The sequence below is a fragment of the Aquarana catesbeiana genome, linkage group LG05 (genome assembly GCF_042186555.1).
Source record: "Aquarana catesbeiana isolate 2022-GZ linkage group LG05, ASM4218655v1, whole genome shotgun sequence".
Taxonomy (NCBI): domain Eukaryota; kingdom Metazoa; phylum Chordata; class Amphibia; order Anura; family Ranidae; genus Aquarana; species Aquarana catesbeiana.
In genome coordinates, this window is record NC_133328.1 from 456,417,114 (window position 1) to 456,431,088 (window position 13,975).

The 13,975-nt window shown below is 36.3% G+C and overlaps 1 protein-coding gene across 5 annotated transcripts in view; it reads left to right on the forward strand.

Moving 5' to 3' along the window:
- PIEZO2 (piezo type mechanosensitive ion channel component 2) overlaps nucleotides 1-13,975 on the forward strand; it is a 465,998-nt gene that overhangs the window by 378,023 nt on the left and 74,000 nt on the right. For 3 of the 5 annotated variants that reach the window (XM_073631329.1, XM_073631330.1, XM_073631332.1), the window contains 7 exons: nucleotides 500-596; nucleotides 2,203-2,362; nucleotides 2,657-2,746; nucleotides 3,080-3,201; nucleotides 4,748-4,819; nucleotides 12,131-12,234; nucleotides 13,534-13,632. In XM_073631329.1, coding sequence (XP_073487430.1) covers nucleotides 500-596; nucleotides 2,203-2,362; nucleotides 2,657-2,746; nucleotides 3,080-3,201; nucleotides 4,748-4,819; nucleotides 12,131-12,234; nucleotides 13,534-13,632 — 744 coding nt within the window. The remainder of the gene's footprint in view (nucleotides 1-499; nucleotides 597-2,202; nucleotides 2,363-2,656; nucleotides 2,747-3,079; nucleotides 3,202-4,747; nucleotides 4,820-12,130; nucleotides 12,235-13,533; nucleotides 13,633-13,975) is intronic. The other 2 variants (XM_073631331.1, XM_073631333.1) reach the window with 1 other exon arrangement.

Here is a 13,975-nt window from a genome sequence, read left to right on the forward strand (position 1 = left end):
TGTGTGTGTGCTGTAATAGACCTTGGTAGCATTAACTACACACAGTTAGCTAAAGTAAAAGTTTTGCCTTTAGTTATATTTTAAGTAGGTTATCCTATTTCCTTAGCAATCATTTGGGAAAAGTTCTTGTTGTGCTGTAGAAATGTACTTTAAAATAAAACCATGAGACTATAAAAACTTCCAAAAAAATACTTTTAGTTAGCAATAATAACTCAAAAATGCTTTTTTTAATTTTTTTATGCTAAAAATTGAAATATCTGTTTTGGCTTTTTTGGCTGTTTAATAGATATATTTTTCTTGTGCGATACTACATCTATCTTGAAATTTTGCCTAGGCTTTTTCTATATAGTAAATATATCTAAAGCAAAACACAACAGATTGGGCCCATGAGTACATAGGTAAAAATTACTTTAATTACATCTAAATAAAGTAAATTCATTACTTAAATATGTACACCGGTTTGTATAACCTCTATTATAAAATTAATTATATTTTTCAGATAGGAGCCTGTGGTTACATACACACCCTGATCGAAAAAAGTTGCTGGTTAATTCAGGCATTCAGTCTGGCATGTACTGTGAAAGGTTATAACATCCGTAAGTAATTGAGTTAAATGAATTGTATGCAATTATATATTATATTTAATTATAATAAATGTTCCTTTAGTGCATGGAAATCTATATACAAAAACTGTGTAGAAAATTATAATAACCAAGTCCATATGTGGTGCATTATTTAATTCCATTTCAGGTGCCAGGTAACAGTTTACAACTTAAAAATCTGTAATGTTTGAGGTTAGACCCCAGTATTTTAGTTTTATTTTTGTACTGTAAAACATAACTACATTCATTAAACTTTTGCTTTACACTGGAATTACTGTCAAGAGTAAAAATGGAAAGGATGCTTGCTTTTGGACAAATTTTTCTCAAATGGAATGTTCTTGAGAATTATCATGTTAAAAGTAAATAAAGGTTTACTTATTTCATCTGCACAGCGTGGGGAAATTGAAATGAATATTCACACAATTTATTGAGTTAACTTTCTCAAATCCTTTAGCAAGTCAGCCTCGCTTCTTTTTTTCTGCCATAGTAGCCTGTTCTCATAATGTCGTTTGCTGACATAATGGCACATTTTTATAGTACCATGTTCCTACATTATGACAATGCTGGGTTCTGACATTTATCAAGGTGACACATTTTTTTTTTTAATCAAAAAGGTGTTTGTTAAACAAGTTCAAACAATTTCCAATGCACAGACAGTGTATTTTAATACATTAACATGCACAATGTACGGTCCTCCCAGTGTCCACCATAATTATCTTATCTTCAAACCTAAAAAGTTTACAACAAACTGATATATACCGTACATCTGGTGTTATCCATCATTAGCCCATTATGGTCATCCCGCAGGGCATTGCAACAATCTGGACATCACCAATTCCCTGGGACTCAGTCCAGGGGTATCTAGCCATGGTGCCCAAATTCTTTCTAATTTGCCAGGGCTGCCCGTATGTTGGTAGATATATTTTTCCATAACCAAGGTATTTCCGAGGGTGGGGAGACCGATTTCCAGCCCATCAAGATGAGCTTGCGCGCCTGGAACAATGCCCTAGAGAATACTATTCTAGTCATCTCCTCCGGGACAGCGTCCTCCAGCACCCCTAATATGCAATGAATTGGATCTAAGGGGACGGTCGTCCGGAACACTTGATTAAGCGTCCCAAGCACCTCGCTCTAGTACCTATGGAGTTTTGGGCATCTCCAGAGTAGGTGGATGAGGTCACCCTGATGTCGCCTGCATCTGCTACACAGGGAGTCCGGCCGCCTGCCCATCTTATGCAATCTAAGTGGGGTGTAATGCACCCTGAGTACTATGTATAGTTGGGAAACCTTTTGGGCCACGTTTAGAAAGCAAGTAGTAATCGACTGCAGGACTTCCTCCCATTGGTCTCCCGTGAGTGGACCTACATCTTTCTCCCATTGGGACGGTGCCTTAGTGGGATGAGCTTTTTTAAGTGGTGTGTCAATAGCATTTGGTAGCAATGTGACATAATCCCTTTAGTTTTAGTGCTGGTCTGTAGCAAGTGGAAAAGGTGACACATTTTTGCCCAAGTATTATTTTACCATTCAACAAAGAGGCACGTTTTGTCAGTTTTTGTGAAATAATGGGACAATGTTACATATATGTTTTGTCTATTTTTAGCTACGGACCACAAAAATTGTCAGTTGCCAAGTGGTGAAGCTGGAATAATCTGGGACAGTATCTGTTTTGCTTTTCTGTTATTGCAAAGGAGAGTTTTTATGAGTTATTACTTCCTACATGTTGTGGCAGACATCAAAGCTTCTCAAATACTTGCATCAAGGTATTTATATAAATAAAACCTGCTCATTTGTAAGAATTTATGACACATGAATGTTAAAAGGGAAGCACCCAAATTACTCACTGTATGGAGTTCTCAGAATAGTTGTTTCTTTTCCTTCCCTTGGTAAAATGTACAGTTTTGCAAATAAATAAATTAATAACTATAGAACTCAAAATTGAATGCATTGATAAAAAAAATTATAATAATAAAAAAACAAAAAACACAGATCAATGTGTGCTGTTAAGTGTTATTTTAGAAGAAAGTCAAATTATTTTTTTGTATTTTTTTTTTCAGAGGTGCAGAACTCTTTCAGGCAATAATTGTCAAAGCTGTCAAAGCAAGACTTGAAGAGGAAAAAAAATCCATGGACCAGCTAAAAAGGCAGTATGTAGATTTGTATCTAGTCCTTTTACAAACCATGGGAGGTGATGCATCTGTAACATAAGTGATGCAGAGGCCTTGCCCTTCGCAAGCAATAAGATGTCAGCTCAATTATTGCAGGTCTGATAATAAGATGCTGTGGGCCACATGACTATATTTTGACTGATTATGACTTTCAAAACTGTCCCCCAGACTTTAGAAAAATTCCAATAAACATGCTTTATAAATCTTAATGTTCCTATACTTCCTGGGCAAATTCATGTTGTATTTGTTTGCATAATTGACACTTTCTGTTTTTGGAGTGGGATTGAGCATAATAGTTTTCCATTTTACCAGGATGGACCGTATTAAAGCCAGACAAGAAAAATATAAAAAAGGTAAAGAAAGAATGCTAAGTCTGGCTCAGGAATCGGGAGAAGGTCAAGAAATCCAAAAGCAGGAAGATGATGATGATGAAGGTAAATATGCTAAATGTTAACCACTTCAGCCCCGGAAGAATTTACCCCCTTCCTGACCAGGCCATTGCGTCGCTTTAGCTGACAGCTGCGCGGTCGTGCGACGTTGTACCCAAACAAAATTAATGTCCTTTTTTCCCTCACAAATGAGCTTTCTTTTGGTGGTATTTGATCACCTCTGCGATTTTTATTTTTTGCGCTATAAACAAAAAAAGAGCGACAATTTAAAAAAAAACACAATATTTTATACTTTTTGCTATAAAAAATATATAAATAAATTTAATTAAAAAAATTTTTTTTTTCCTCAGTTTAGGCCGATATGTATTCTTCTACATATTGTTGGTAAAAAAAATCACAATAAGCGTATATTGATTGGTTTGCGCAAAAGTTATAGCGTCTACAACATAGGGGATAGATTTATGGCATTTTTATTATTAATTTTTTTACTAGAAATGGCGGTGATCAGCGATTTTTATCATGACTGCGACATTGCGGCGGACACTTTTTTGGGACCAGTGACATTTATACAGCGATCAGCTAAAAATAACCATTGATTACTGTATAAATGTCATTGGCAGGGAAGGGGTTAACACTAGGGGGCGATCAAGGGGTTAACTATGTTCCCTAGGTGTGTTCTAACTGTGGGGGGATGGGACTGACTAGGAGGAGACCGATCGGTGTTTCTACTTAGCAGGAGCACACAATCTGTCTCTACTCCCCTGAGAGAATCGGGATTTGTGTGTTTACACACACAGATCCCGGTTCTCGCTCTGTCACAAGCGATCGCGGGTGCCTGGCGGTCATCGTGCGTCGGCTCCGGGGATACGCTGCGGGCATGCGCCTCTGGAGGCGCGCGCCTGCTAAAGCATCTTAAAGAGCCAACATACAGCTACGATGGCTCGCGCTAGCCATAAAAATATTTTTATTTTTTTTTTAAAGTTTCACAGCCACCTGTTGTTAGTGCTAAAGCTGCTGTCTTCATTACAATAGCTTTGTGATCTGAGTACTTAAAATGTATATAAATTCCACATATTTATATATTGCGGAATACTTACTTTGATAGTAATGGGAAACCCACCATTATTAATGAAGGCCAAATAGGTTTATTTAAAAACAAAACACAACTGAGAATATTTGTAGATTTGCCAACCTAATACAACATCCCCCACAAAACCCCTACCTGATTACTAGCAATCAGCATTGAGTAGGTTTCTGAAAGCTTACACTGCTCTTTCATGCACCAATTTTCAAAATTTTAAGGGTATTGCTTGATCCACGACTCGCTTACTGTTTTACCTAAAGTCCATTTAAACCTGCTGGTTTCACCCATGGATCCTTTCATTATAGAACATGGGACTTGAGGGGATTGTCTTGGGACTAAACAGGGTTGCTTATTTTCCCCAGCGCTTATCACCAAAGCTATAAAGACTTAGACCAGAGCACCACTATTAATTGAATAAATGTGGTTGAATTGTCTGTATGTAAATGTACTTTGATGTGTAATACAATGAGTTTTTCCCAATTAATGAATGAACATATTTCATTTTAGGAGAAGCAGACAAAGAGAAAGTCAAGGGCAAAAAAAAGCAGTGGTGGCGGCCTTGGGTTGATCATGCTTCCAGTAGGTTTTCTCAATCATTTATAAAATTTACAGATTCACGCCTTATATCCTTGACCAGAATCATCTGTTTGTTTTCTCTGCATGGTTTTAACTTTGTTACTCCATGGATTGTTAATTTAGTATAATCTTTAACATGACAAAATAAAATTAATTGTGCTCTTCTGTACAAAAGTTTGAGAGACTGACTTTTACCCTGTATACAATGTTGCTAATTAGCTAAATCCCTATGGCTGCCAATATTATCATCTAGCAGGTGGCCCTCAACCTAATCTTGTAAAAATACACCAATGAGTTCTTTATCAACTTACCAGGGGAACATGGGATGGAGGTTCTACAACCCAGAACCACTGTGAATATCTTGATAAAGTTAGTTGCAAGGGATTAATGTAAATTAAGACTGAAGGCAAATTAAGTAAATGTATTAACTTTATGTCAGTATAAGGTTTAATGGATGCCATTAGGACTGATTTTACTTGTTACCATGGGGTTCCAGAAGGTTCCTCTAGCAGTCAAGAAGCAAGAACTGGGAACAAACTTAAAATTCTAAGTACAGACTCACAAATTCCAAATGAAATACTGTTTATTATGATAATCTTTTACAATCTAAGGCAAACTCCATTACCAATATCTGAATTCCCTCTCAAAATTATTTGGACTTTTTTCCTATATAGGGATATGTAGGCAAAAATAAAAAAACACAGTCATTTAAATCCAAAGAACATTGCATAATTTCTCTCGAGTTTTTCATGTGCGATTTTGATTTGACAAATTAGCATGTAATTGCAAACTAAATCTGTGGAGTAACAAACAAACTATGCCAGCGTTTCTTTCTCATAAATACAAAATTGACAATATTGTTGAGACCCATCTCATTTGTAGACTGTACATGATGTTGGCCTATGTTTCCTGATTACCCTGAGTTAAAATTATTTTCTCTTGATTCTCTTGAATGTATCTTAAACTCTTAGGTCAATAATGCTGCCATAGCAAAAATATAGGCCAACATGCTTATATTATAACCTCCTTGCTGCTGATCAGCAGTTTTTAGTTCCTTAGTGGCAAAGGGGTTAAATGTATGAATGCTGTAAAGTATATTTAGACATATACCACAGGATTCTGCTGTGTTGTACATAGTAGATATTTTCAATTTAGCATGCTTTGTTTGTTCTTTTGCATAAGCTGTCACAATGGTATATGTCACATTTATGCTTTACATTGGTAAGAATTGTCTTCCTAAGTTTATTAATAAGGGTCTTATTCAAATACATGCTCTACAACAGATCCACTGGCATGGTGAATATTTCTCTTATTAATATTTCATTTACATGTAGCGTGACTGAGTATAAAACCTTAGTAATTCCACAATCAGTACGAATCATTTGAGCATTCAGATTACGGTTTGGATAGGCTTTGTAATATTTGGGTACTGTCCTTTTGGGTAGCAGTGATTTGGGCATTAGTTATTTTGGCACCACTGATACAGGCCAATGTTTATTAAAGAAAAAGTCTGTAAATCCATTTTAGATCCAAAACTTATAACCGTTACTTTGTGATCCTGCTTATGAAAAGTGTTCTGTTTGGCCTTGATAATAGTGCCCATTGCTATCCAGAAGCTGACCACCCCCAGACCTAATATTTAATGTTGCCCAAATGAACAGCTCCCCTCTGCAATGTAATGCTGTCATTTTGCCCTCATTATTGTATTAAACATTTACATTTTACCAAAAAGAGAGAAGAATATTAGCCTATGCTATGATGTTAATTGCATTAATGCTTTTTGGTCATGCCATGTCCCAAGTAATCAATTACAGACATTTGGTTTTGATTGTAGTGGCCAATTTACCATCTATTTAAAGGAGTTACAAAATCATAAATAGTGGTTTTATGCTCTAACTTCTATATAATATTTCTTTGTGTGGTCACAGTTCATTTTAAACCATCTCTGGAAATTTTAAATGTAGAAACTACTTAATTCTTAATAAACAAGTCAACTTTCTAAAATAAGTTCTGTGGTCTGACTGAGCAGATATTAGTGTTTGTAATGGGTCTGTTTGGTATAGACTACAGTTGCTTGTACAAGAATCCCTACAGTTATTACCGTAAGCAGGACTTATTTTTATAGTTACCAGAAATCCTGGTAGCATGAAACCTAATACACGATCCATGAGCTGTATACACAGGATAACTATGTGTGGCAAAGCCTATCCCATAGTGATTCATTTGTATATGCTATCCTACAATTTGTAGCCATGATTTTATATCACAGATAGATTAGATTTGTTCAGTTTCCTAGGAGAAAATGATCTTCAAGTTAACTATGCGTTGTTATTGTCCTATCCCGGGAAATTATAAATACATATTTGAATATGTTTTATAAAGGCTGGAAAGCCCTACTGAAAGCTATCAAGCTACAGGCTGACTCATATAACCTGTTTTAATTGGTGCATGTCAGCCCATTTCATAAATATTCAGAACATTTTAGGAAAGCACAAATGAGACATATTAGGAAACAGTATTTATTATACTAATGCTAAAGGAGATTGCAGTGAAATAAGTTGAAGGAGGTACAAGACAATAATTTAAACTTACCAAAAGAAGATTTTTTTAGGAATAGAACAAAATATACACTTAGTTTGATTTCTGCTAATGGATGATAAATAATGAGGGCAAAATAATCATTCATCATTGGTTTCTCTTCATTGTTATCACGGTGACTGTCATCTGGGTGTTAAGCTTAAGTCCATGCTTAGCACATCCTCTCTATGTAGAAAATAATGGTGCGGCTGCCTTCACATATTGCTAGTCATCTTTCATTTTGCTGTGTGTATGTTTCCTTAGGCTTGATAAACAAATACAAAGTATAGTATAAAGAAGTGTTCTGCTCAAGGATATAAGGTTAATAACATATTAACAATAACATGGAGGCGTAAATGGTCTTTCTTAACTAACAGGCACTAAATTGATGCTTAGACATTTACTCTGCAGTCTGCATTTCTTTGTTTGCACTTTTGATATATTATCTTAGGCTTTTACCCTAACTTATAAATATTTACAATTTATTGTTATTTTTTATTATTTATTATTATGTTCTTGTTTTTTCTCCCAATTGTTATGAAATTAGAGTGCTGATTAAAGTCTAAATCCACCCAAATGAACAATATCAATTTTGATTAGAAGTCAACTGAATAAGTCATCAAAGAGCTTCTCAGACATCTTTTAGACTCATAATAATTCACCTTACAGAAATGGAGAATTCGGTAGTGGGAAGTTGACACTATTGTTGGTCCAATAGTCATGTAAGAGTTCTGACCAGTCTAAAGTTGGAATTGGTTGGGATTTTACCAAACCACAATGAATAAGGTGACAATGACAAAGATAAGGTGTAACTAAAACCTTCAGGGCCCTGGTGCAAGAAACCATGAAGGGCTTCCCAGGCCCTCAACCACATATTTTTTTAGGGCTTTGGTGAAATATCAGGGGTCCAAACAGACTCACTTTTGTGACAGAGAAAAGGACTGAGGACAGATTCATCAGTCCCTTTCTCTGCAGCCTCAGCTGCAAAGAATGAATGAACAGGAATAACTCTGTACAGAGCTTCCTGTTAATTTATAAACTAAGGCCTAGCAAATACAGTTTACTATGCCCCAGCTATGAATGAATTAAAAAAAATCCAGAGTCAGTGATCGGTATCGATCACTGACTCTATTCATTAAGACAAGGAAGAGGACGTTAAATGACACAATTACCAGCTTCTTCCATGCTCTCCATCCTGACAGGGGTAAGGGGGGCCAGGGAAGCACACAGAAGCCTGGGGCAGCAGGACAGTGATAGGGAGGTGGCGGGAGCAGTATGCAAAGGAACTGATGTCCTCCATTTCCCTCCTGCTGCCGCTGAATGTCTGCGGAAGGGAGAGGAGGAGCAGCGGGCATTTAGCGGCTGCATGGAGGGATTGATGCCTTAATATGCCATCACCCTCCTATACAGGCATACAAGGGGGCCACACGAGTCCTCTGGAGCATGGGGCCGGGCTGCAATGGTGACCCCTGCGACCCCTGTATGTACGCCCCTGAGGTGACAGATGGTTTGGCCTGTTAGCATGTACTCAACATTTGTATATCTCTTAATGGAAGTTTTCATGTGAGTAACTTATACGCCAACATTTTTCTCAAGTGCTCTGACATTATTTTGGCAGAGAAAGGGGTGAGCATTGAATGATCATTCCCTAATTATGGGACAGTATTAGCATTTAACCTCATGTTTAAGGATAGCAGCAGTGAAGTGCTTTCCATGTGAATAGGAAAAATACTAATGTGCATTCACTACATTCACCTGATGTCACCTTTTGACCATGTACGCTTGCTGAAATTGGGCATCATTTCTGTGTATATGTCATGTACTCATATAAAAAAGTCCAATGATATGACATTTAACAAAGCATTTGCATCTCTATACTCTGCATTAGGGCAAGTGAAGCACCTGCAACACCTAGAGTATTTTATGCTATAGCATTTTTTCTTTTGATGGGCTCTTCACATCCCCTGATGTAGGGGAGATTCAAAACATAAGTCGGTTCTTGTGTATGAACCCTTAAGTTATTTATAGGCATAAGAGAATGTTTGCCATTAGGAACAGGGAATAGGAATCTTTAATGCTTTTGTGAGGCTTCTTGGGGCAAATTTGACAAGGCCGGTTGGATTTTCTTATTGTTTCTTATTGTTTCCTCTGAAATAGGCTATCAGCAGGAATAAATGTGGAGTGCTTCAAATGAATCTGCATGTTTGTTCAATCATCTTTCATGTGAAAGATTATTCAGTGGCTGGATCATGCATGCATTAACTTCTGACATCTAATGTCTATAGATATGTATTTGATTATAGAGATCTTAACTTGATATGTGCTAATCACTATCTCAATCTAACAACTGCCATTATCTTGACAAACTTATGAATATAAACATAAGAGAAGCATTTATTTGCCTACATTTTCAGTGAGCACTAGTCATTAGATCAGTATCAGAGTCATTAGAATTTATAGGCACAAGCTAACAAACACAAAAGGCTCTTTTCAAACAGCATACTATAGTGAACGTGTAGAAGGACCTGTAGGTACAATTACCTGATCAGCACTGTGAAAATATACCTCTGAATATTTCTTAATGTCTGTGCTTTTGTATTCTTTTTTGTTGTAGCATTTAAAAGATCTTTTCACTGGTAAGGGTTATACAAAGAAAGATTTTCCATGTTGTAAAATACATAGATTTAATTTTAAAGGGGTATAGTCCAGCTCTGTAAGAGCAAATAAAGTATACCTGCCATGCCTTACGGCAGTGTATAGGTGTTTCCTTGCAAATAATGGAGTCCACAACATGTATGGGCAGGAAAAGGCAGATATTGAAGAAGAGTCTAGCAGGCTGCACACTGAAGATCTCAGCAGAGTGGGGACAGGTAAATACAATTAGGTCCATATTTATTTGAACACAAGCACAATTTTAGGTTTTTTCAGGTATTTACCAAAAGATGTTCAAGATATAGTTAAATAATGGATATGGGCTGAAAGTGCACACTCTCAGGTTTATTGTGAGGGTATGTACATCCAAATTGGAGAAAGGGTTTAGGAATTACAGCTCTTAAGAATAGCCATCCCCCCTTTTTCAAGGGACCAAAAGTAATTGGGCAATTGAATCAAAAGCTGTTTCATGGCCAGGTGTGGGCTACTCCTTTGTTATTTCTTCATCAATTAAGCAGGTAAAAGGTCTGGAGTTGATTCTAAGTGTGGTATTTGCATTTTGAATCTATTGCCATGAACCTACATAATGCTTTTAAAAGAACTGTCTATGCAAGTAAAACAGGCCATTGTAAGGCTTCAAAAACAAAATAAATCCATCAGAGAAATAGCAAACATTAGGAGTAGCCAAATCAACAGTTTGGTACATTCTGAGGAAAGAAGAACGCACTGGTGAGCTCATCAACATAAAAAAGCCTGGATGTCCATGGAAGACAACAGTGGTGGATGATCGCAGAATCTTCTCTATGGTAAAAAAAACCCCATTCACAACATCCAGACAAGTGAAGTACACTCTCCAGGAGGTGGGTGTATCATTGTCAAAGTCTACAATCAAGAGAAGACTTCAGGAGAGCAAATACAGAGGGTTCACCACAAGGTGCAAACCATTCATAAGTCTGAAGAATAGAAAAGCCAGATTAGACTTTGCCAAAAAAAATCTAAAAAAGCCAGACAAGTTCTGGAAAAGCATTTTTTGGACAGATGAAACTAAGATTAATCTGTACCAGAATGACAGGAAGAAAAAAGTGTGGTGAAGGCTTGGAACAACTCATGATCCAAAGCACACAATGTCATCTGTAAAACATGGTAGAGGCAGTGTGATGGCATGGGCATGCATGGCTTCCAGTGGCACTGGGTCATTGTTTATTGATGATGTGACAGAAGACAGAAGCAGCCAGATGAATTCTGCAGTGTTTAGAGATATAACTTCAGCCCAGATTCAGCCAAATACAACAAAGTTGATTGGACGGCACTTCACAGTACAGATAGACAATGATCCAAAACACACTGCAAAAGCAACCCAGGAGCTTTTCAAGGAAAAGAAGTGGAATTCTATGCAATTGCCAAATCAATCACCTGATCTAACCCCAATTGAACATGCATTTCACTTGCTGAAGGCAAAACTAAAGGCAGAAAGACCCACAAACAAAGAACAACTGAAGAAAGCTGTAGTTAGAGCCTGGCAAAGCATCAGAAAGGAGGAAACCCAGTCTTTGGTAATGTCCATAGGTTTCAGACTTCAGGCAGTCATTGCCAGCAAAGGATTATCAACAAAATATTAAAGATGAACATTTTATTTATGATTTTATTCATTTGTCCAATTACATTTGAGCCCATGAAAATGGGGGACTGTGTATAAAAATGGTTGCAGTTCCTAAAATTTGTACTTGATATTTATGTTCATCCCCTTGAATTAAAGCTTAAAGTCTGCACTTCAAATTCATTTGGATTGTTTCGTTTTAATTTTATTCTGGTGGCATACAGAGCCAAAAGTATGAAAATTGTGCCTGTGTCCAAATATATATGGACCTAACTGTATATACTCTTACAATACTGGTGGGGATTAGGGACCTCTGAAGCTAAGTGCCCTTGGCCTTTATGAATAAAATACACATTACAGCAGTTTACCATTAACACAGCCACTGACCTTATCTGATCCCTGATTACAATGTGTTACTTTATTAGTTCGTGAGACTATCAGACTTTTCTAAAAGATCAAGAAGTGAGTAACTACTTTATCTTGCTTAGTGGTCAGAAGCGGTGATTATTATTTATTTGAGACGGACAGTGAAGAGGAAGAAGACGATGACAATAAAGATGAGGATGACCTAAGGAAGAAATCTGCTTTCCAGGTAGGTTTAGACCGGGAAGTGTATGCATTGTGCACGATTAGCACATTTTTTCGCTGTAAGGGAACGCTTGTATAATGCTGTATATAGAGTATCTGGTTCTGTTTTTATATGTTTACTGCTGAAATGAACACTCGATTCATTCAGTTTCAATGCTGCTTGCACATAGCATTGACAAAACCCTTCATTGTGAGAAAGGTGTTTTTGGTGTAGGCCTGTCTTCACTTTTACTGGGAGAAATTCTGAAAAATTAAAGTTTTAAATCAAACTTTATTTTTCAGTAAAACAGGAAAGAAGAAAGTGAAGAGGCGAATTTTGGCATTGCTTTAATTTGCTTAATCTGTGATACATTTTATTAAGTTGATATGTTAATGTCAGTTTTTTCTTTCTTCAGGGTAATAATTTATATGGCAATTGTTTAAAAAGGAAGTTGAAATAATATTAGGATATAACACCTAAATGGGTTTTCTAGCACTATAAGCTAAAAGGCGAAGACTTGCTCAAACTTTATTGCATCTTTTACTAAATATATTGTATCTGTTGAGCCTTTTAGTTTGTTTCTCAAATTCATAAGCATAAGTTCTTATGTATATTCCCTTAACTTTATGAAAAATATACTCTGTTACTTTATATTTATATGCTCTTTTGCAGAAAAAAATAGCAGAACATGCTTAAACTGCTCTGAAATGGGTGGCAAAAATTAAAAACTTTACATATATGCTTTTAGCTAGTAACCATGGAAGGAAGAAAAGCAGTCATAGTAATATATTTACTAAAGGTATTCAGAGATCATGTCCTAGCCAATAAATTAATGAGTTAACTGCAGCCTGAAAGCCCTTTTAAAGTGACCATATCAATAAATGGTAAGAACTTGTCATCACTCAGGTGATGATCTTGGTTCTGCTTGCTTTCAAGGCTAGTATGCAGCAGAATAGGGGTAATTAGTGTTAGAGTTTAGATTGGTGTTAGGTTTGGTTGTTGCTATAGTTAGAGATTTAAAGGAGTAGATCTCTGAGCAAGTAAAAGAATTAACATTTCAGTAACTGCTCATTAAATAAATACAGCACAGGTATTATATATTTTGTTTAACAGGCACTCCCATGCATGATGTTTTACCAACTTTAACAGAAATAACCTCTGCTCTAATTCAAACACACACATCATATATACAGTCAATAATGTGTGCTCACAACTAATGTTAAGCTTGCTGTCCATGTGCTTTTCTATGTGGTTTAAGATTTAGTCATTATCATTAATGTTCACTGTTTTCTACTAATTCCTATTGCTTTGTCCTTCTTTTAGAGAGCTATTGGAAAATTTGCTTCAGCCATTTTAGCCTTGCCAAAGTCTGTCATTAAACTGCCTAAAACAATTCTTCAATATTTAATCAGAGCTGCAAAGGTATACACCAGGAATTTCAATAGTATGTACAAACTGTGCTGTAGGAGTAGAGTATTAGTGTCTATACCCTCTCAAATGCCTCATTTGTACTTTCTCCATATGCATTTTCTGGGCATGTATATAAACAAAATTTGGAATGCACACAATTGACCACAATTTGATAATGACACGATTTATTTAGTCCTCTGCCATTTTATTTTTCAAAACACTTGCCCTTTATTCAATGTTTATTGTTATTGGGGAAATGCAAATGTAAGCATTGCTCTCTTTCCATGATTTCATATTTATTGTTGATTAATCGTAACATCGTGCATGCATCCTCAAGGGTAGGGTTTTTTTTCTA